This window comes from Penicillium hispanicum (assembly GCF_028827665.1).
Source record: "Penicillium hispanicum strain IBT 35686 chromosome Unknown utg000004l_segment0_segment0, whole genome shotgun sequence".
NCBI lineage: Eukaryota > Fungi > Ascomycota > Eurotiomycetes > Eurotiales > Aspergillaceae > Penicillium > Penicillium hispanicum.
In genome coordinates this window covers 2,443,758-2,465,385 of record NW_026623196.1, presented here as the reverse complement: position 1 = coordinate 2,465,385, position 21,628 = coordinate 2,443,758, and the positions used below count along the sequence as shown (strand labels likewise).

The following is a 21,628-nucleotide window of genomic DNA, read 5'->3' as shown; positions in this document are numbered from 1 at the left end:
TGTGGAGGCACAACACATCATGTCATGTCTTACGATTGCATAGAGCTTGGAGTTTGTTGCCTGGCATTCATGGGAGCCTGTTCATTTTTGTTGAGATTGCGGTGTTAGAGGGCTTTTTTTTCGGTGTCTTGGAGCGTTGAGAATTGTTTTGTCCCGGTCTAGGTGAGCCGGGGCCTTCCTGTCATCTATCAGCTACTTACTCTGGGTCTTGTATAAGAGCCCATCTTTCGTTCCGATTGATATCTTATAACCGTCCCGGCCATGCCAAGCACGGCTTGAATGTGAACGCTGAATATAAATCGATTTGGTGCAGTGTTCAGGAAGCCGGATATGAGAAGAGAATGTAAAGTCTTCAAAGATGTAACGGAACGAAATGAACGCTGGGTATCAACAGAGTCATACTGTATCGCCTCCAGGACTGCCCACTATCCTCCAATTTCGAGGAACCCCATAGCAAGACTCAGCATGTCTGCATCCACGACTAGATGCTGGGCTTGTCTCTTCTTGTCCTCAATATCCTGCAGGCATTCTTTCAAGATCTGCAGGATCGTCTGGTACTGCCTGGACGCCGGCCCGAAGGTGTCTAGAGCATTTTCGAGGCTTTTTGATATCTGTGTTACCCTGTTAGCTCAAACTCACGATCCACACAGCTCCAATCACTTACCTTGTGGAGTGTGTCATTATAGTCCGTAGGACTAGATGGATTCGAGTCCATCGAGGATGTTGGCGTTGTGCATCTCCAAGCGGGCTAAGGTCCACCGCGGAGAATCACCCCCGACTGCCGCTTATCGATAAGCCCCGATTTTCTTGCGGCGGCCGATCTGGCGATTTCTGCGACGGACTTGATCATTGCCATCTTCTTTCCTCCTTCCCAGCGCTCAACACACCATGGCGGATGCTGATGAGGATGCCGTGCACGCCAAGTCAGGCGAGAGCAGCCAGGTCGAGGCTGACCTGACCGACGAGACTCAGGACTTTCGCCTACTGAATCACCTCAGTTTGTACGTCCGCAAGCCCGTGATTTAAGATGAGATATTCTGTTCATGATGGCTCCAGTACCACGAACGTATTTCACTAGATGCTGACTCGAATCCTCAGCCTCACCGACACGAGCTCTACTACCCTCCCCCGCCGCGGCGAGAAAGACTTCGAACCCAACCCCACTGAATTCCAAGCCGACGTCCTCTCTGCCTCGCGCCAGGCAATGCACAATGCGCTTGCGCATCCGCGACTTCACAACCCCAAAAACAAAGTGACTGGGATATATGCACCCGATGGGCCTGTACTCGTACTTCAGCCCAATTCCGCCGATGCCGCTCGATCAACATCACAAAGCGAAGGTGGAAAGCCAGTTGGAAAAGGTCTCGGCATTTCCTTGAATGCATGCGTCTATGTGCCCAATCCTAAAGGGCAGTATTTCAAAACAATGGGCCAGGCAGACCGTCTGAATCGGATATGGCTGTTACCAGAGGAAGCACTATATCTACTGGAAAGAGGCAGCTTGGATATCAGGTGGCCGAGCTCATCGACCGGGCCTGTCGAAGGAAATGAGGATAGCGACTCTGACAATGATACCTTGATCCCGATGAGTCTGCAGGCGGCGTACGCGTGCTTCATCGGACGGGGTGGCTTAACCCTTGAACGGTATTCTGTCTTCACCGGATTGAGGCGGCTGGGATACACGGTTATGCGGGCGCCTGGATGGGATGACGATGCATTGCCGAGCGAAGCATCAGAGGCGAACCATGTCGACGCCTACGTTTCACCGCAGCGACGTGGAGCGGGCCTAAGTGGAATCCTAGGCTCTCTTTTCAACTGGATCCACGATCCCAAGTCCACGGCCTCCACGGCGGCTGGTCCCGTCGTCGGATGCGGTATACATCGCAACTACGGTAAGATCGTCTGCCTCAATCTTCGCTTCACTATGACTCATGTTTTGGCAGTGGATGTCTACCGACGACTCGCAACTATCCCATGGTATGACCCAGTCCGAGTCGCACAAAGGGACTCGCTCGACCCAGCAGCTCCCTTCCGAACAGTTCTCCACGTCTACAAGCCCACTACAGCAGTCAAAAAGACCGCCCCTCCAACCCCGGAATTCCGGATCGCTGTCGTGAACACGCGCGAACAAACCACAATGCCGACCCTGACCCAACTTGGCGCGCTGCTGGAAAGCACGCCGCTGGATCCACCGCGCGGGGATAAAATGGAGCGGCAGCTCTATACGCGCCTGCGGCATGGATACCGCAATGTCATCCTGGCGGTTGTCGACCAGGGTGTGATTAGTTACCTGCGTGTTAGTGATGCAGCGTTCGGGAAGGAGAAGCTATACGAACCAAAGAATGCTCCGACCGGGTTTAAGCGGGGTGGTAGTTTCAAGCAGAGGAAGCGTTGACCGGTCTCTCTAGCACAGAATCGAGTCCATTGTCTCACAGAGGTTGACTCAGGGTGGCTTATCGTCACTATGTGAGCCTACAACCGCCTTGAAGCTTGCTGTGGCCCAGCCCCAGCCCCGAAAGTGATGCCAATCTTTGCCATCAAGGACTATTGGCATCTCACTACTGAAAATGAGCGAATATTGGTTTGCTCTAGGCCGGGCTGACTAGGGAGCCCAGCTATGCTCGTTTCTAAGGATGCTTCACCGGATAGCGGTCACGATACCCCAGCTCTTCATACTAGTCGCATCTACAATAGATATTCCAAGTCTCATCATATAAGAGCGCTTCGATTCTTCAATGTGTCACTCATATCTCGTAGCGATAACCCTTCAGGGACGCCACGTGTCATAAATTCATAATTCAGTTATGCGAGCCCACAGCGAGCATGCAAATGATCTAGTCTCACAGACGATACATCTCACTGCGACTGCGAGCACCATCGAAAACACACGTGTTGTCCAGCGGCACGTACTGCCTCGTGAGAACCTTCAACGCTTCCTGCGCCACCAGGCCACCTGCCAGTGACGAGATGTTGTGCAGCTCGCCACCCTCGGCGCGACGTAGCTCCTGGATGGCATTATCGATGCCCTCGCGAGCCTCTTCGTTAATGCTAGTCGGATCGTCACCGGCCAGCAGAGCAAGGACACGTTCCGTATGCGCACGCCAGAGACCATCGTCATCGACGGAACGACGATTCTCCGGTTGGTTACCACCTTGAATATCATTCACGACCGCGTCAAGGATTTGGCATGCGATGAAGACCGAGATCAATGAGTCGGGCATGTCGAATTGGCTGCGAATCGCCGTCAATGTGACAGCATCCGTGTGTTCGCCGATCTCGGGAATTCCTCGTCCGCGCACGACCTTGATATGCGCAGCATTCTTGCAGAAGACCTCGATCTCGCGCTCGGGAATCGGCAGGGCCCGGCGTGCCAGTTGGGACTCCAGCTGCCGTACAGTGGCAGTGACTTCTTCGACGTCCTGGCGTGCCTTGGACTTGTAAATATTCTGCAGTGAGACGTAATCCGCAGACTGTGCTTTCATATCTGGCAACGATCCCGGCAGGGGCAACACGCCGTGTGCCGTGTAAAAGGATTTGATGGCCGAAGCAATCAGCCAGAAATCAGGCGTGGTCGCCGTCAGTTGCTGGCACTGCTCCATCTCGAAGATTTCGCGGATCGAACTGCGCAGACTGAATGGCGAGACGGTCTTCAGCACTGCGGCAACGGCTTCGTCGAAATTCTCCTCGCCGCCCTCGGCATTGCTCGTACGTGCTTTCGAGCGCACGAATTCCCGGAACTCGGTCTTTTCTTTGTAGTTGCCCGGCACGTTGCCCCCGTGCGCTTGTTTCCACTGCTCGAGGAAGTGGAGCAGGAGAAGGATATAGGGAACATGGCCATGCTGGTGGTCATCCAGATTATCCAGGTCACCCAGTGCCGCAGCAGCGGCAATCAGTTCAGGCCAGGGGTTCAACAGACGCAGGTCCTGCGTTGATTCTGGGTCTGGGTGTGTTTCAACAATCGGAAATTCAGCTGCTAGCTGCAGGGAGAAGGTTGTAAAGAATCCAACTGAGTGTGTATACAGTACAGGAATACCCAGCTCTTGAGCCTTGTGGCAGAGCGGTCCCAGTGAAGAGCGCTTAGTCGGACCAGAGATGATCACCAGCTTATGTCGGGGCAGGAAGTCCGGATCAGACAGCAGATCCGTGATAGGCTGTGCTCCATGTGTAAGACAATTAGCTTTTCTGGGATGGCAATGATGGGGCATACCTTTGAATAATGATAACCCTGTACGTCAGGATTGAGCTCTCTGAGGAGGCGACACGTTTCTTCTGCCCGGGACTTGCCGAGGGACTCTTCTTCGAGAAAAAAATTAACACCCAGGTCAGCTTCAGTCACAGTGGCCGGGTCGATGATGCTAAAACCACCGATTCCCGGCAGAACGAGGTTCTTGAGGGTTTCCACGCCGGCAACACCGCTGACGCCCGAAGTACTGGAGCCCAGCGGGCCGTCAGAGTTGACCAGCAGCACGCGGGCATCCTCCAGGGCCTGCTGACCACTGGCGGCCCATAATCGCAGCTGGCGATCATACTTGCGTTCTTTGGATGATGGTGCGGACAGCGCCGCGGGGAATGAGTCGGCCATGATTGATTTTGATAGGATTGTGGGAAACGGGGAAGATGTGAAGCTGCGCAGATGAGATCAAGTCATCGGTCGTTCCCAGTGTTCTGGCCTCTGCAAATGACTTCTATCGTCAATCGACGCTGGCAAGGAAGCTTAGAACAGGCTGCGACGGCGATGCGCCTTGCGCTGCGGTGACTAAGCGGGACTCGAGGGCCGTTTTTGTCAGGCATCCAGCCCCGCCAGTCCATCAGTCCATAAGGTATTTGTTTCCCACCTTGCAACCGTCACCATCGTTGACTAGATGTAAATTCACAAGCTTGACAGGCTCCGAAAGAGAAATTCCCAGGTTATCGAGTTGCGGAAATGGGACGACTGGATTGACGCCCAGCCGACTTCCGATGATATCCTGCCTTACCGGCAGTCCATGAGGACTCGGAGAGTGCACTCATTATCAGATAGCCTTATTACACTGGGAAGCTTCGAGGTGGTGACACTAGTCAGATAATTGGTGTGGGCAACCTTTGATCCTCAGATTAGTGCCATAGCGTGGCTCGGAAACTCATTCTTTCCATCCTGTAGTCGGAGGAACACGCCATTTTAATTGTCCTCCTCGCTGTCGTCGCTATCCTAGCCTTCCTCGGCCTCCTCTTCCTCTTCGCCATCTACCTCATCTACCTCTAACTAGGAGACAAAAGGTGCATCTCGAGCATTTAGTGAGGCAGGAAGGGACCGAAGGTCTGCTGGGCGGCTGAGGTTCATTGTGGCGGAGGCGTCCAAGGCAGCAGCAGCAATACGGTTTAATATGAGTTCATGTTCCAGGTACAATGGACTTTGTAGACTTCGACTATGGATCTACACGTGGAGCTGGCGGTCGCCTGTCCTCCGGGTATCTTTTAGGGTTAAAGAGAGGGAATAAGCCACGGAATAGGAGGGCTATTCTATTACGACATGAGCAAGAGCGAATGCGAGACGATCCTGTCTTTATAGATGGTTGTATCAATAAAACCTAACCCGCGCTTCAGGTTCTCCTTCGTGTCGACGCGTAAGAGTGTCCAAGTTCACAGCGCCCTCGACCCCACCATCAGCCGTCCGATTGGGGGCGCAGAATGCAGCCACTAGACTCGATCAACAGGCGATGCGACGCCTTGACGCCCTGCGGGTACTTGCGGGGGACTTCAGATGCCCCGGGAGACACCGCAAGGACCGTCTTGCAGATCGAGGGAGAGAGACCGGTGTCGCAATTGGGATAAGCCGGTCGAACTGCGGGAGAGAAGGGAGGATGGATCTGCTCTCGATCTATTGAATCGAAGGCGAGAGAAGAAGTGATTATAGTGGTTGTTAATCATGTCTGTGTATAGTTCTCTCGCCACTATCATCCCTCGTGGCATTCCACATGGGCCATTCCGCAATTGTTCCGCAGACAGAGACTACAACTACAGTCACTGCGATTCTACCCTCGGCACTCACCCAACCCCACAGACACCCACGCCAATGACGCTATAGCGCAGCCCGACCCAACGGCGACGAGAAAAAAAAAAGCGGGCGAACAGAATCGAGGCAAAGCATCCTGCCATACGAAGATCCATGGTCCCGCGACTTTTCTGCTCGCCCTCCCGCCTCACCCTTCCGCGCTCTCTCCTTCTCCTCCGCCACCCATCTCTCCCACGCCTCGCCCGTCTCGGACATCTATCCACCATGTGCGACGTCGAAGCCGCCAAGCGCGCTGCCGCAAAGGCCGCTGTCGAAAGCCACTACCCGAGGGACGCCCGCTGGGTCGGCATCGGTAGCGGCACCACCATCGTCTACGTCGTCGAAGCGATCAAGGCCCTCGGCCTCGACACCACAGCCACCCGCTACGTGCCGACGGGCTACCAGTCCCGCCAGCTGATCATCAATGCCGGCCTGACGGCCGTGGAGTTCGACGCCATCCCGCCCGGCACCGTGCTGGACGTCGCCTTTGACGGCGCCGACGAGGTCGACGAGGACATGAACTGCATCAAGGGCGGCGGCGCGTGTCTCTTCCAAGAGAAGCTTGTCGCCATGCAAGCGAAGCAGTTCATCTGCGTTGCTGGTAAGCCATTGACCCTTCCCTCTGCCAATGCCAGGCACCGCACGCCGCGGCGCTGGCAGCACAACACTTCGCCTCGCATGGAAACATTCCTGCTAACCACGTCCCTCGTTTCACCCGGCAGACTCCCGCAAGCTCCAGCCCCGCCTCCTCACCAGCTGGATGTACATCCCCATCGAGGTCGCCCCCATCGCCGCCTACCGCGTACTAGCGAAGCTCATCGAGCTTGGCAGCATCAACCCGGTCATCCGCACCAACGCGGATCCCAAGGAAGGGCCCCGCAAGACCGACCAGGACTTCTTCCTCATCGACGCTCCGTTCAAGCCGCTGCTCACGGCCACCGATGTCTTGGGCGGCAAGGACGGGTCTGGGAAGAACGGCGTGTGGGAGGTGAACCTGCTTGCGCAGAGGATCAGGGAGATCGTCGGCGTGCTGGAGGTGGGCATCTTCTCCGGCCTAACGGGCCCGCAGGCCACCGCTGCCGGCGGCGTGGGCGGGCAGCGGCCTGTGGCGGCGTACTTTGGCATGCCGGATGGATCGGTGTCGGTACGCAAGGTGGATGTTTAGACCGGCATTGGGCCGGGCGGGACACAAGATGTGACGACGTATATACCTAGATGATACCAAGATTGTTTGCCCGGTTTCGACGGGACACTCAAGATGACGAGACGTGTGTTGTTCTTCGCTTTTCTACCAGGGCTGGAGAATGTATTAAATCATTAGATTCGGGTCGACTTGGTCTCTGGTATCAAAACGCTTCTTGTTTATTTACTCCGTCGCTTTACTTGGCGCCTTTGCCTTTGGCTTCCGTCTCGCCAAGCTCCCGCACAAAGATCTTGACCACACCTTCTGGAACGTCATCCTTGCCATCCTCGAAGCCCGGGCTGACGCCGATGGCCAAGTACTTGCCATTACCGCTGAAGCCGACGGCGGCCACACTGGACGGATACTTCTGGTACTGGCGAATACGGCGCTTGGCGATGCCATCCCACAGTGCGACTACGCCGTCTCCACCGCCAGACGCAAAAGTGCCGTGCACAGGATGAAAAGCGAGCGCATTGACGGGGTACACAACATCAACGTTATCTTCCGCAGTCTGTCGGTGGCACTTGAAGGCGTACTTGCGAGCCTGAGACTCGGGCGAGGGATCGAACCACTCAACAGCCACACGGCCCTCGATGCTGGACGAGGCGTACCCGGCGTCATCGGGCATACAAGCGACACAGCGGGTCATGAACTTGAGACTGCTTTCGCGCCGTTGCCACGGCTCAATCTTCACCTTATTGCCATCTGTGGTGTCGCCATCTGCCTGCGCCGTCAGTAGGGCGAGCGCCTTCAAGTCATAGATGTGAAGCGCGCGCGAGGCCATGGCCACGACAAGCTTCGTGGCTGTCAGAGACAAGGAGAAGGGTTTCGAGGGGAGCGGAATGATGGCAGGAATAGATTGTGTGTTAGATCCGGCATCAGGCCTGTGTACGTGGAGTGTAGAATCCCATGAACCGGAGATGATGACGTTGTGTTCCCGGCTGTAGACAACATTCCGCACACCGGCTTCGTGGCTGCTGAGAACGGTTTGTTGTGAAGTAGTCAGGTCGATCCTAGCCGAGTCAATACCTTCCCCTGTTTGCGAAGAGAACCCGCAAGCTCAGTCACAGCTTGGGCGCCACCACTTACTTCCGCACGTCCCAATCCAACCCAGCTGTATAGACCTCGTTCTCGTTCTCACCAAAGCAAACATCCAGCACAGGTGCCCGATGCTCAAATTTTTGCAGCAGTTTTCCCTCGCCAACTGCACCATTTTCGTCGCGCAAGTCGTAAAGATATACTGATTTATCCCACGAGGAGACAACAATCCGTGTCGAGTCGGGGTCCGGTGAGAACTTCAAAGCAGAGATGGCGTCCGCAGGGGGCGATGCCACAGTGAATTGGTCTGGGACAGGTCAGCCATATACTACTCACGCGCATTGAAGGCCATTGTGGGGACAAAACTCACTTGACGCCATTGTGATAGAGCGGTGTTGGAGTCAAGTTGATGCGAGCTCCCAGCACCAAGGGCCTTTTCTGCCACAGCGCCGCTCACCGCCTCCTTTCCCCGCGCTTTGGTGATAAGAAAAAAAGAGCTGTCGACGACTACTCAATATCCACCCTGAATCACTTCCATTTCGAGGATGCCTTTTGCACAGTTGGTAATTGGCCCCCCAGGTGCTGGGAAGTCTACCTATTGCAATGGCATGCACCAGTTCCTTGGCGCTATCGGCCGGAAATGTTCGATCGTCAACCTTGACCCCGCCAACGACAAGACTTCATACCCGTGTGCGCTGGACGTGCGCGATCTGGTGACGCTGGAGGAGATTATGGACGAGGATAAGCTGGGACCCAACGGAGCTACATTATATGCGCTCGAGGAGCTGGAAGAGAACTACTCCTGGTTGGAAGAAGGGCTGAAAGAGCTCGGAGGTTTGTTGTCCCATGTTGCACACTGGAAGCTTGGCTGATGGAGTCACAGAGGACTATGTTCTTTTTGACTGCCCGGGTCAGGTTGAACTATTCACACATCACTCGTCCCTTCGAAACATATTCTTCCAGATCCAGAAGCTGGGCTATCGGGTTCGTCCAAACCAGGTCCAGTTCTCAACAAGGATAATAGCTAACGAGATCCCGGACTCCAGCTGATAGTAATCCATCTGGTCGACTCATACACCCTCACTCTCCCGTCAATGTATATCTCCGCGCTCCTCCTCTCTCTCCGTGCTATGCTGCAACTCGACCTACCCCACCTCAACGTTCTCACCAAAATCGATAATCTCTCAAACTACAACGACCTGCCCTTCAATCTAGATTTCTACACAGAGGTTCAGGACCTCACATACCTCCTCCCACACCTTGAGGCCGAATCATCCCGCCTTTCAAATGACAAGTTTGGCGCTCTCAATACAGCGATCATTGACTTGGTCGAGGAATTCGGACTCGTCGCGTTCGAGACGCTGGCCGTCGAGGACAAGAAAAGTATGATGAACCTACTACGAACCATTGATCGCGCCTCGGGTTATGCTTTCGGCCCGGCAGAGGGAGCGAATGATACGGTTTGGCAGGTTGCCGTGCGGGAAGGCATGGGTGTGACGGATGTACGCGACGTACAAGAGCGGTGGCTGGATGCAAAAGACGAGTACGACGAGATCGAGCAGCAGCAGCTCGAAGAAGAAGCCCGCATGCACGAGGCGGCGAACAAAGCAGCGATGGGCGAAGGTGCCGACGACGAGGACGAGGAGGATGAAGAATTGGCAAACTGGAAGGGACCACTGCCGGATAGCGGGGTGACTGTACGACGAAAGCAATAATTCACCAAAATGCCAACGCAGAACAAAAATGTATAATATCGCATATATCGCAATTCAGATTGGGGTATCATAATTCCACAGCGAAACCCGTACCAGTATACATCTACTGCACGGTTTCAAGTCTAATCGTCGTCCTCGTCATCATCATCCAACATCCCCTCATCCTCACTCACATCCATGACAGATTCCATAACCGGCTGGACACGCGAAACCCGCTCGCCCTTCCCTGGGCCCGCAGCGCCCTCCTCCACGTCTCGAATCAAATCCCCCAAAACACCCTTCTCTTCCACCCCGCGCACACGCACAATCTCCCTCCTCGCGCGGCGGATAGCTTCCTCCTCGGCCTTGCGCATCGTCCCCGACACCCTCAGCACCCGGAAGACGCACGGCCGCTCCCGGCCGCCATTAGGCCGTTTTTGGCTCGGGTCGCCGCCTGTCGTGGGGACGTGGGACATGTACGTAAGAGCGGACCAGACGAGGCGGAATGATGCGCGGGGACAGCGGATGATTGCGGTTGATGTCGCCGGGGAGAGGTATTTGACTGGAGGAGGTCGTCAGCGGAGATGTTGTGTTGCGGAGGCGTGGGATTGGGAGGACGAACCATTGACCCCGCCTGCTGTTGCGCCCCCGAGCTTACCCACGCCCCAGTCGCCGTAGAGCTCTGCGACTTCTTCGCGGATCATTTTGGCGAGGAGACCGGGTGTGAGGGCATCGGATGTTGGGGAGTGGATGGCTAGTTGGACGGAATGGGCAGATGGTGGGGTTTTGGATGTAGGAGTTGGCCATGTTGATGGATCTGGGTAGAGGATGTCCAAGAGGAGATAGCGGTTCTTGAGACGGACCATGGTGTAAAGGTTGTGATTGAATTGGCAAGATTGGAAGGGCTGGAAAGCGAAAAAGAGGTTGCAGCTGATAAGCGATAAGCAGCAGCCGATCTGCATCCGCTGTGGAAACGCAGACAACTGGACATCCACCACTGGGCATCTACAGACGAACATGGGTTGACCTGGGATATTCCATGCTTATATTCATCATGCCAAAGGGTACGTTCATTATGACCCCAGTGAGTTCTAGTCATCTAAACAAATTAAAATCAGATCCGTAGTCGGGCATTGCACCGTTTTCCATCCCGGGCGAGCCATCCGGCTAGCAGCATCGCCTGCGCAGCACATGATACACACACAAAACTGCTGAGAGAAACCAAAAACAAGGGATCAACCATCCAAACTCCACCGTCCTCCGATCAGGAGAAGACGGACTGTATGCCACCAGCGGACGGCGCTGCAAATTATCACGAAAAAAATCACAGGTTGACCTCGACACGGCCCTCGGCACCGCCCTTCTGGAGGGTGGGCAGCAGGTAGGTAATGTCGTCCCACGGGTGGCGGTAGAGTCCGGTACGCAGGCGCTTCTGGTCGAGGTAGTGGGCAATCAGACCGATGCTACGACCCAGAACAAACAGACCGTTGAGGACACCCATGCGCATGTAGTCCTCGACCTCATCGGGGGTGAAGGCACCGCAGTGGCGGAGGAGGTCAACGAAGCAGACAGCCACGCAGCCGTCCACGTTCAAGATCAGGTTGTCCTTCTTGGAGGTGGTGACGGTTTCAACGGCAATGGCATAATCCAGCAGCTTGGTGCTGGGGAAGTGCTTCTTGGCGAACTCCTTCACAAGCTCGACACGCAGATCAGGGTTGTTACGAGACTTGACCTTGTGGCCGATACCAGGAATCAGCTTGTTCTCCTTGCGCATAGTGTCGACGAAGTCACGGGGGCTCAGCCCCTTGTCGAAGGCCTTGGTGAACTCCTCGGCGGCACCGTCCAGCGCACCACCGAAACGCGAACCAATGGTAAGCAGACCAGAGACGAGAGCACTGATCAGATCCTTGCCGGCACGAGTAGTGATGATGGTGTTCATAGCACCGGACACGGCGGGACCGTGGTCGGCGGTGAGCATGAGAACCATCTCGAGGAACTTGCTGGCGAAGCGGGGCAGGCGGCGGCGGAACCAGAGCAGTGACATGACACCGCCAATACCGATGTCTTCCTTGAAGACGTCGGAGATGGGCATACCGGCGTACAGCAGCTCCTGGCCACGGTCGTCGGAGATGGTGGAGATGAAGGCAGCAGGCTTACGAACGAGACCCAGCTCCTGTGCCCACGAGTAGTCGATGGGAATCTTGGGGACAACAGGTTCCGGGGCGGGCGTGATGGTGCCCTTCTTGACCTCGGCCTCGTAGACCTCCTTCAGAACCTGAGGCAGGTCCTCGAAGGTCTCGGGGACGTAAATGCCGGCCTCGCGCATGGCCTTGTTCTTGTAGACGGCAGTCTCCAGCTGGGAGTTGGCGGAGGCACCGGCGTGACCAAACTGAACCTCGGTCTTGAACATGCTGGCGCAGGTACCGATGGCCCAAGCGACAATGGGCTTGGTGATGGTGCCGTTCTTGACGGCCTCGATCACACGGTACTCCTCGACACCACCGACCTCACCAAGCAGCACGAGGATCTTGCACTCGGGCTCGGCCTGGTAGCGAAGCAGGTGGTCGATGAAGGTGGTACCAGGGTAGCGGTCACCACCGATGGCAACACCCTCGTACACACCGTCGGTGTTCTGAGAAATAATGTTGTTCAGTTCGTTGGACATACCACCGGACTTGGAAACGTAGCCGACAGAGCCCTTTCGGTAGAGCTTGGAGGCGACAATGTTGTCCATCATACCGCCAGTGTTACCAATCTTGTAGCTACCGGGCTTGATACCACCGACAGTGGCGGGGCCAATGATGGTGATGCCCTTCTCCTTGGCAGTGACCATGATCTCACGAGCACGCTAGAAGCAGTCGTCAGCACAATTGACCTCGGTAGTTGCCAAGCCGTCACTTACACGCTCAGGGACACCCTCCGCGATGATGGCGATGGAGCGAATCTGGGGGCACTCCATCAGCTCCATGGTGGAGCTATAGACAGAGCGGGACGAGGCAAAGTTGACAACGGTGTCGACATCCGGGTGCTTGGCCATGGCCTTCTCAACATCCTGGTAGACGGGGAGGAGCGTCTCGCTAGTACCCCAGTACATCTTGCTGACGAATTGACCGCCAAAGGTGTAAATGATACCGGCCACGGAGGGGGTGGTGCGCTTGCAGATGAAGTCGAAGTCGAGCATGCCCTGCACGGCTCGGGGTTGCATGCCACTACCATTGAGGTCAGCCTCGCCAATCTTTTTGTTTCGGTTGTGGGATGGCTCCCGCGGAGGGTGCGGTCCACTTACTATACGAAGCATCGGGTCTTGTTGTGGAAGAGAGCGTGAGCGGCGGGAGAGAGCACACGGCTGGGAGGGTTGAAACGGGTGATGTTGTCATTGGCAGACTGCACGCCGTTGCCGGCGGTGGACAGCGAAGCAGAGGTCATGATGAATCTGAGATAGAGCAATTGCGATCAGAATGTGATCTCGAGACAATCTCACGCACACGCACACACACAATCGAGTCGAGGGCGAGGAGTGCGGAGTTGAGAATTGAAAAGGGAGGCACACACCTATGCGTTATGAACACCCGCTACACAAATGAAGAAAGGAAGTGAGGGAAAGAGGAGGATCAAAAGGGAGGGGGAGAGGGAAAAATCCGCGGGGCCGAGTACTGGCAGGTACGGTGTACACTTCCTCCCAAGCTCAACACTCCGATCGAAACGGCTAGGCGGGCCCCAAAGTACCGGGTACGCCTCAGCCAGACTCCGCTTTGGGGGTTACGATCGCCCGGTAATACGGTGACGCGGGAGCTTGCGTTGCTTTTGTCGGTATGGCTCTATCAAGGGATGCTGGGGAGAGCAACCTCATACTGGATATGATGTATGTAGTTAGTTGGGTATATAGACGACGCCATCTACGCAATCACTAATTGAGTAGTGCTTTTGTTATTGTCTATATTTACAATGAATACTCTTTTCTCTGTATCATCTCGGTCTCACGCTTCTCTATTTTTATTTTCCCCCTCGGTGGGTATTCGTCGGTCCCCGGCGAGAAAAATAAAAAGGTCTGGGAGCTACCGTGTAGATCGGATTCCGGCATAACCAAACCCAACAAAAAAAATAATAGTGGAAGTAGCGGTATCGGGGGCAACCGCGGTGAGCAGTCTATACTAGGATGTACGAAGCAGTACCGAGTACCGCCCAAGTATGTACCTGTACATGTACCTGTAACCTTCCCAACACAAGGGCCTTCCCCACAGCCGCACGCAGCTGTCCAGCTCACGTCCCAACCAGTGGATCTGCCCCTCAATTGTACGCTGTAATCTCCAGCACAACTTTTTTTCTGCCCCTACGCTGTATTCTCCAGTCTTCCTCTGCCGGGTCTCCGACATTCTCAAAACTCCCTCGTCCGCTTGTTTCTCCTCCTCCCATCCTCCATCGCTCCTCAATCATCAATCATGTCCGCCAAGTCTATTCTCGAGGCCGACGGCAAGGCCATCCTCAACTACCACCTCACTCGCGCTCCCGTCATCAAGCCTACCCCTCTGCCTCCTTCCTCCACACACAACCCGCCGGCGCGCCTCGCCTCCCTCTACTTCCCCGAAGACAAGACCGTCAAGGATGTCCTCGACCAGGCTGAGGTCACTTACCCGTGGCTGCTCGCCCCCGGTGCCAAGTTTGTCGCCAAACCCGATCAATTGATCAAGCGTCGAGGCAAGAGCGGTCTGCTGGCATTGAACAAGACCTGGGCGGAGGCCCGCGAGTGGGTTGAGGCCCGCGCTACCAAGCCCGTCCTGGTTGAGACTGTCGAGGGTACCCTTCGCAATTTCCTGGTCGAGCCTTTCGTTCCGCACCCATCGTCCACGGAATATTACATTTGCATCAACTCCGTCCGTGAGGTGAGTTTTATGATCCCTTGATAGTTAACCTGCAGATATGCCGCAATGCAATCGGGCGCTGATCCAGCTTTTAGGGTGACTGGATCCTCTTCACCCACGAGGGTGGTGTTGACGTCGGTGATGTCGATGCTAAGGCTGAGAAGCTGCTCATCCCCGTCAACCTCAAGAACTATCCCTCCAATGAGCAGATTGCCGCCACCCTGCTGAACAAGGTGCCCACCGGCGTTCACAATGTCCTCGTGGACTTCATCTCCCGTCTATACGCCGTCTACGTCGACTGCCAGTTCACCTACCTCGAGATTAACCCCCTGGTGGTCATCCCCAACGCCGATGCCACCTCCGCTGAAGTCCACTTCCTTGACCTCGCGGCCAAGCTCGACCAGACTGCTGAGTTCGAGTGCGGGACTAAGTGGGCTGTGGCTCGCAGCCCCGCCGCTCTGGGCCTGCCTGCTCTGGCCTCCGTCGACGACAAGGTCAACGTTGATGCTGGTCCGCCGATGGACTTCCCGGCCCCCTTCGGCCGTGAGCTGAGCAAGGAGGAGAAATTCATCTCCGATATGGATGCCAAGACCGGTGCCTCGCTCAAGCTTACCGTTCTCAACCCCAATGGTCGAGTCTGGACCCTCGTCGCCGGTGGTGGTGCTTCCGTTGTATACGCCGACGCCATTGCCTCCGCAGGCTTCGTCTCTGAACTGGCCAACTACGGAGAATACTCAGGTGCCCCTAGCGCCAGCCAAAGTTTCCTATAGTAGGTTTTTCTGAGTCTAGAGTGATTTCTTGGACATGCTCTAACCTTCTGGTCTTATAGTGCTAAGACTGTGCTGGATCTGATGCTGCGAGCCCCCACCCATCCCGACGGCAAGGTCCTCTTCATTGGTGGTGGTATTGCCAACTTCACCAACGTCGCCTCCACTTTCAAGGGTCTCATCAGCGCCATTCGCGAGTTTGCTCCCATTCTCAACGAGCACAAGGTCCAAATCTGGGTCCGCCGTGCTGGTCCCAACTACCAAGAGGGTTTGAAGAATATCAAGTCCGTCGGTGTCGAGCTCGGCTTGGACATGCACGTTTACGGCCCCGAGATGCACGTTTCTGGTATCGTCCCCTTGGCCCTGCTGGGCAAGAAGACCGACATCAAGGAATATGGCGCGTAAATGACTCCCTGTTGAAATTTGTTTTGAAACCTCAATGTTTGCTTCTGCAGCGTCTCTCTCCGCTGCATGGGTTTGTGGTATAATGCATGGCATGATATGATTTGCGGGATATCCTGGGAGGGCGAGCCATGGTAACACTCTCCCGGCGTCCGTCCTGTTTTGCTGGTCGAGGGTATGGCGTTTCTTAACCGCCCGGACGAAAAGACCGGATGCTTGGTGCCGACGTACATGATTAGATTTCCTTTATGTTCACCTACCGGGGGATGTAGATCGTGATGTCCCTTCGGATAATACATCAGTGATGATACGATGTTACTCTTTTCCTGGCTGATTGTCCATGTCGAACATGCCAGTATTATATGTTAGAAGATTTCTTTGGGCCACAACGTCGAAGGATAGTGACTAATGACTGTCTCAAGACCGATTGCGCGAGGTAGTCGTATGCCCTTCCCCAAATGGAATGAGTGACTGTATAAAATACTCTCACGTGATCAAAATTACCGATCTATATCAGCTCGGCTCCACCGGAGCTTCGCAAGATGGGGCCTGCACCCCGGATTGACAGGGAGAGCTTCAATCCCGACGATCTGGATCTTCAGGAACGGTGTCAGGGAGATAAGATCGGGACCGTGCGGTCGCTGGAGGGGGCGTGGTTGGCATCATTTACCGAAGGTGGCAGGGGATGCACTTCCGCTGCCCCGAAGTGTGGCCCTCGGACGAACGGGAGTGGGCTTACCGCATGGGGTTTGGTGGGAGAGGACAATCGCGTTATAGTGAGTAGTTTAATCAAATAATAATAGTTATCAGCTCTATAGACTTACTTCAACGTTCTCCTATCTAGTGAAAAAAAAGGTCGTTACTGGTACGTTCGTAGGTACTCATACTTGAGCTGTCGGAATGGATGTATGGAGAATTGTATGCATCAGTATCATATGAGCGCCTATCCTTAGTAGCCAATATAGGATGATACAAATCTTTCTCAATGGTAATTTATTTCCAGAAATCGAGGATATCGAACTCCGGCAAGTCAAAGTTGAAAACAGAGATCTCTACGTGGGATAAAAACCGGGCTTCCGATCCAATCTTGTTGTGTATTGAAGGATACAAGACCTTGTTAAACGAGCTAGGAATTGGACGCGAAGAATTACTACTCGCAGGTTTTACTAAGGCTTCGTGGGAATCATTCACCGGCCGCTGGCCTACGTTGCGCAGAGTATATGCCAAAGAAAATTGCAGGATATGGAATTATATACTTGCAAGTAGACTGTATCCAGGCTCCCAGCTAACAAGCTCCAAGGTGCGGGCATTACGGGGCAAGGAGATATAAAGGCAAGTCTTCGATCAGTTGTATTCTATCTGTGTTCAATTATTATACAGAGTTTTGAAGTAATACCTCCTTTACATTTCTCCTTTGATACCGATATTCGGAGTTTCTTGTCTTTGAATTTGGAGATTCCACAAATTGTCATCTTGGTTACATAAAAGGTGAATTGGGAGGCCACAAAGTGCCCAAGAGATATAATTGCTGATAACCATTCAGGGTATTTGATTGATTGATAAGCAACTGGAGACTATTGCTCCGCAATTTTGTTCGTGGCCCACTGGATATGGTGTTGCCAACTTGGATCCAACAATTGCACAATTTCATCAAATACAGTGCGGCCCCAAGATCCAACACACCAATTGTCTTTGGCCATACAGAGAAACACGCAGTAGTGAGCCAGCAACACCAGTGCAAGCGGTTTGCATTCCCGTAAATCGTCCAGAAAATCCGTCGAAGCGCGGATGGCCCACCCGGCAACGCATGTCAACGAGGTGGGCTCAGCATAGGTGAATGCAGCCAGTTCGCGCAGGCAGGTAATAGCTCGGCAATATGATTCCTGCTTGTGACCCGCTGAAGTCAGAGTGAACTGGTTGTTCAATTCTTGGAGGCGATCAAATTCCACAAGGACATCGTCCGGAACCGCCCCGACCGGAGAGGATATATCGAAGAGGGGGGCAAAGTTGCTTTGTTGGAGAAACTCGGCTGCTTCGTTGACAACGGCCTGCACACCACGGGATAAAATAAAGACTTCGGTTAAGGCTCCCAGGCTCGGACCATCACTGGGGCTGTGAGAATTGAGTACGCTTGCGAAACTGAACACCACAGCGATGCTGGCAAAGCTCATCATCGCTTTGGCATTGGACTCATCGATGCAGTGGAGCCGGTCCGAAAATAAGGACAGTGCGGTGCTTTTGTGTGCTATCGCAACATCGATCCAGTCAGCCTGCCGGCCATCCCGGCATAGATGAGAGACATGCAGGGCCGATATTGCTAAGACCCCGTGCATCAGGAATGGGTTGCGCAAGGCTTCCTCCAGGACGAGGATTTCCCACACTTTCCGAGTCTCTTCGCTCCGCGCAAAGAGCTTGTGAGTATGCTTGATCCATTGAAGTTGAAGCTCCAGCTGATCCAAGCTCAATGACGGCGAAGAAACTGTTGAGCGACTGGAGCTGCGTGCTTCCGCTGGCGACGTTGCGCTGTTGGGGTCTCTGCGAGAGCGCCTCTCTGATTTTCCTGTGAACACAAAGGGGACTGGGTCACTGTAGGCACATTGCTCCTGGCGCAGACTGCAATTTTTGCAGATTGGCCTTTGCTCATCGCACTGCGGAGGTTGTTAGCACGAGAAGGCTCGCTTGGAGTGATGCGAACAGATGATCTCATACCTTGACTCGCCTCCGTTTACAGGTGCTGCACCCGTGGCGGGACTTCTGATGTGAGCGACGGGTCGTCATGCCCTCCGCTGATTTCGCCCCTTCCGCGTTAAAAAAAACGGCGCATTTGGTTGATCGCCACGACTCTGAGATACGCTGCGCTGTCGGTCGGATGTGGGTATACTTCGACTTCGCTTCCGAGAGATCGCTCGGCCGTACCCGGATCCGGCAAAAGTTACGAATACGAAGTGTGGCCGCGTATGAGGCGCCACGCCAGGATTACGCTAAGATCGAGGACCAGAAAGAGGCCAGAAAGAGGCCAGAAAGAAGATCCACTCGGGTATGTATAAGGGCTCTTTCATCTGCATCTGCAAATCAAGCAGCTGTTCTGTGCGGGATATCACTGGGCTGCGAGCTTGGCCATGTCGATCATCCTACTCGCCCTCGCGGTCCTTGTCTGGGGCGTCGTATCCCTGATATGCCCTCTCTATCGCAATTGGACCACGGCTCGACAACTGCATGTCAGACTGATTATCTGCCCCATCCCCAAGGATGGGATTTTGTGGCAATTGGCACGTTTACTACTGCAGCGCTATCCGCTTCACTCTCTCTGGAAATATCTGCCTGTCCTGCGCATGATCCGGCCTAATTGGATCTTCCTCGAACAACATGCCATCTACCAGGATTTCGGAGAGGTCTTTGCCTTTGTGACTCCAACACGCTGCGAGGTGTTCGTTGCGAATGTGGACATTGCCACGCAAATACTTTCGCGACGACATGACTTCCCAAAACCCATCGAGATGCTGCGTACGCAATGAGAGAACCAACCCCCGACACAAGCCCCTGATGCGATGCTAACAAGTTTCCCAGAAAAATTGAATCTGTTTGGGAAGAGTCTGGCCTCCGTATGAGAATTCTTTCTTGCCGCGTATGTGTGCATATCGTTTGACCATGTTTCTCCGTTCTAGGTAGAAGGCGCCGACTGGAATCACCACCGCCGATGCACCGCCGCTGCATTTTCGGACAAGGTCAACGAGACCGTTTGGACGCAGTCATATCACGAGGCGTCTCGAACTTTAGAGCAGTTTCTTTCTCGCGATGTCGTCTCCCAGACCCGCTCCGAGATGATCCGAATCAGCTTTGCCGTCCTGCTTAACGCATGCATGGGCATTGGCGACAACGACGAGACCGACGCAATCGAGAAGCGCAGCTTTGACTTGGACGCGGCTAAAATTGACCTGACAACGTTGTTGCGGATCATTTCTCGATCCCCAGCCCTTCGATTTAGTCTCCCATTTGGCCGGAAAGGACCGAACGCATTTACCGCGGCGCGAGTCGGATTTCAATCCTTCCTTATGAAACTGATCACTTACCGTCGAGATCAGCCTCCGGGGCACAAGGACCTGCTTTCCTCAATGATCAGGTACCAAGACGAGAACATGCTGAGTGATGAAGAACTCCAGGGCAACATGTTCCTTTTCATGTTCGCAGGCCATGAGACAACCGCAAACACGCTAATCTATATCATCCACCTGCTTGCCGTCTTTCCTAACTGGCAGAGTTGGGCGATGGAAGAGATCGATGAAGTTATTGGTGGCCGTGCAGTGGACCGTATACCGAGTAGTCAGGAGACGTTCCCTCGGCTGAGGCGGCTCCGAGCAATCGTGGTACATCGAGCCCAGAGTGCCGCGGATCTCTAGTCCGATGCTAATTGATGAAACCTTTGATAGTATGAGACTCTCCGGCTTTACGGGCCCGTCGTGATGGTCCCCCGACAGACCTCTCCCCACCAGCCCCAAAAGGTCACCCGCCCGGATGGCTCGGAGCTGGTGATACCACCGAATATCCGAATCAATATTGTGCCAGCAGCCTGGCACACGTCTCAAGAGTACTGGGGCGCGGACGCCTCCTCCTGGAACCCCAGTCGATGGATCTGCCAAGATACAAGCTCTTCACCGGTTCCCCCGGAATCGAACCACGAGATACTCGACCGTGGAAAGATCGATAATTTGCTCGCCTGGGCCATGGGCCCTCGCTCGTGTCCTGGGAAGCGCTTCTCGCAGTTGGAAATCATGGCCGTGCTCGTCGCTCTTCTGCAACATGCCGCCGTGCAAGTCTCCCCTGTCCAGGGGACAGTGTGCAAGAGGCCCGGAGGAAAACTCTTAGGTTGATGGAGCAGAGCACAAGTGGACTTACGTTGCAGATGCGAGATCCTGATTCTGTGAAGCTGAGGTGGACGTTGCGTTGAGACTGGTTATTAATTGCAGAAGAGGTCGTTGAAAATGCTTGTGCAGATACCCACATAGCCCAACTCAGGGAAAGAGTCTTATTGGGGGGGGGGGGGGGGGGTATTCTTCCTGCATCTTCTATAACTTCCTGTTTGTACCTAGATTGATGGGCTTCGGGGGGTTGAAAGACAGGTCATTGGGACGTGCATGCGCTGTGGCCATTGCCCGGGTAGCCAGGCCAGGAATATCGGGGCGAGCGTTGTGGTGGACGCTCAGACTAAAGAGCCGTTGTGATTTCGGTGAGTGGGATTTTGGGTATGGCTCCCTTCTCGGAGTCGGTGGCGTCTTGGGTTGAGGTCAAATACAACAGAAACAGAAGTCTCAAAAGCGTTGCACTGGGCGGACTGCTTCCCATGGCTCGCATCAGTCGGCCAGTAGTAAGGCTTGGGAGTAAGGGTCATGGAGGGAGAGGTTGATCTTCCCAAAATCTAGTCACATCGATGTCCGGTCAGCTTCCGCCTGGTAGTACTTATGAGCATTATTGTCTGACTTGAGCTGTCATCTTAGAACATCGCCTTTATTACCCTGCTTTCGTGTAGGGTGATTTTCGTATAAACCGGGCACAACTGTACTTATCACTTGGAGTAATATTCGCCTAGAAAAAAAAAGGAATACCGGGTATTCTCTTCTGAAAGTACAACTGTCGCCTCTAATTATAATATTGACTCA

At 54.4% G+C, this 21,628-nt stretch overlaps 11 protein-coding genes across 11 annotated transcripts; 5 read left to right on the top strand and 6 right to left on the bottom strand.

Moving 5' to 3' along the window:
* Positions 1-425: 425 nt before the first annotated feature.
* N7459_004690 (uncharacterized protein) lies at positions 426-715 on the bottom strand (the record flags this gene model as incomplete). The annotated part of the gene is made up of 2 exons (XM_056943874.1): positions 426-611; positions 665-715. The coding sequence occupies 2 exons, from the start codon at positions 713-715 to the stop codon at positions 426-428; spliced, it is 237 nt and encodes a 78-aa protein (XP_056800757.1).
* A 173-nt stretch (positions 716-888) lies between these two features.
* N7459_004689 (tRNA-splicing endonuclease subunit SEN54 family protein) lies at positions 889-2,395 on the top strand (the record flags this gene model as incomplete). Its single annotated transcript, XM_056943873.1, has 3 exons — positions 889-1,001; positions 1,099-1,892; positions 1,944-2,395. The coding sequence occupies 3 exons, from the start codon at positions 889-891 to the stop codon at positions 2,393-2,395; spliced, it is 1,359 nt and encodes a 452-aa protein (XP_056800756.1).
* A 445-nt stretch (positions 2,396-2,840) lies between these two features.
* N7459_004688 (NEDD8-activating enzyme E1 regulatory subunit) lies at positions 2,841-4,582 on the bottom strand (the record flags this gene model as incomplete). The annotated part of the gene is made up of 2 exons (XM_056943872.1): positions 2,841-4,151; positions 4,208-4,582. The coding sequence occupies 2 exons, from the start codon at positions 4,580-4,582 to the stop codon at positions 2,841-2,843; spliced, it is 1,686 nt and encodes a 561-aa protein (XP_056800755.1).
* Positions 4,583-6,256: 1,674 nt separating this feature from the next.
* N7459_004687 (ribose-5-phosphate isomerase RKI1) lies at positions 6,257-7,196 on the top strand (the record flags this gene model as incomplete). The annotated part of the gene is made up of 2 exons (XM_056943871.1): positions 6,257-6,632; positions 6,754-7,196. 2 exons carry the CDS (start codon positions 6,257-6,259, stop codon positions 7,194-7,196), a joined length of 819 nt encoding a protein of 272 aa, XP_056800754.1.
* A 214-nt stretch (positions 7,197-7,410) lies between these two features.
* On the bottom strand, positions 7,411-8,632 carry N7459_004686 (WD40 repeat domain-containing protein; the record flags this gene model as incomplete). The annotated part of the gene is made up of 3 exons (XM_056943870.1): positions 7,411-8,227; positions 8,304-8,559; positions 8,623-8,632. 3 exons carry the CDS (start codon positions 8,630-8,632, stop codon positions 7,411-7,413), a joined length of 1,083 nt encoding a protein of 360 aa, XP_056800753.1.
* Positions 8,633-8,797: 165 nt separating this feature from the next.
* On the top strand, positions 8,798-9,967 carry N7459_004685 (GTPase GPN2; the record flags this gene model as incomplete). Its single annotated transcript, XM_056943869.1, has 3 exons — positions 8,798-9,086; positions 9,136-9,236; positions 9,299-9,967. The coding sequence occupies 3 exons, from the start codon at positions 8,798-8,800 to the stop codon at positions 9,965-9,967; spliced, it is 1,059 nt and encodes a 352-aa protein (XP_056800752.1).
* A 122-nt stretch (positions 9,968-10,089) lies between these two features.
* On the bottom strand, positions 10,090-10,812 carry N7459_004684 (Rpp14/Pop5 family protein; the record flags this gene model as incomplete). Its single annotated transcript, XM_056943868.1, has 2 exons — positions 10,090-10,508; positions 10,569-10,812. 2 exons carry the CDS (start codon positions 10,810-10,812, stop codon positions 10,090-10,092), a joined length of 663 nt encoding a protein of 220 aa, XP_056800751.1.
* A 458-nt stretch (positions 10,813-11,270) lies between these two features.
* N7459_004683 (uncharacterized protein) lies at positions 11,271-13,372 on the bottom strand (the record flags this gene model as incomplete). Its single annotated transcript, XM_056943867.1, has 3 exons — positions 11,271-12,794; positions 12,849-13,155; positions 13,233-13,372. The coding sequence occupies 3 exons, from the start codon at positions 13,370-13,372 to the stop codon at positions 11,271-11,273; spliced, it is 1,971 nt and encodes a 656-aa protein (XP_056800750.1).
* Positions 13,373-14,385: 1,013 nt separating this feature from the next.
* aclA (putative ATP citrate lyase subunit (Acl)) lies at positions 14,386-15,977 on the top strand (the record flags this gene model as incomplete). Its single annotated transcript, XM_056943866.1, has 3 exons — positions 14,386-14,826; positions 14,901-15,574; positions 15,635-15,977. 3 exons carry the CDS (start codon positions 14,386-14,388, stop codon positions 15,975-15,977), a joined length of 1,458 nt encoding a protein of 485 aa, XP_056800749.1.
* A 1,571-nt stretch (positions 15,978-17,548) lies between these two features.
* On the bottom strand, positions 17,549-18,752 carry N7459_004681 (Zn(II)2Cys6 transcription factor domain-containing protein; the record flags this gene model as incomplete). Its single annotated transcript, XM_056943865.1, has 2 exons — positions 17,549-18,622; positions 18,684-18,752. 2 exons carry the CDS (start codon positions 18,750-18,752, stop codon positions 17,549-17,551), a joined length of 1,143 nt encoding a protein of 380 aa, XP_056800748.1.
* A 91-nt stretch (positions 18,753-18,843) lies between these two features.
* On the top strand, positions 18,844-20,842 carry N7459_004680 (cytochrome P450 monooxygenase; the record flags this gene model as incomplete). The annotated part of the gene is made up of 5 exons (XM_056943864.1): positions 18,844-19,011; positions 19,055-19,478; positions 19,542-19,576; positions 19,640-20,338; positions 20,402-20,842. The coding sequence occupies 5 exons, from the start codon at positions 18,844-18,846 to the stop codon at positions 20,840-20,842; spliced, it is 1,767 nt and encodes a 588-aa protein (XP_056800747.1).
* Positions 20,843-21,628: the final 786 nt, after the last annotated feature.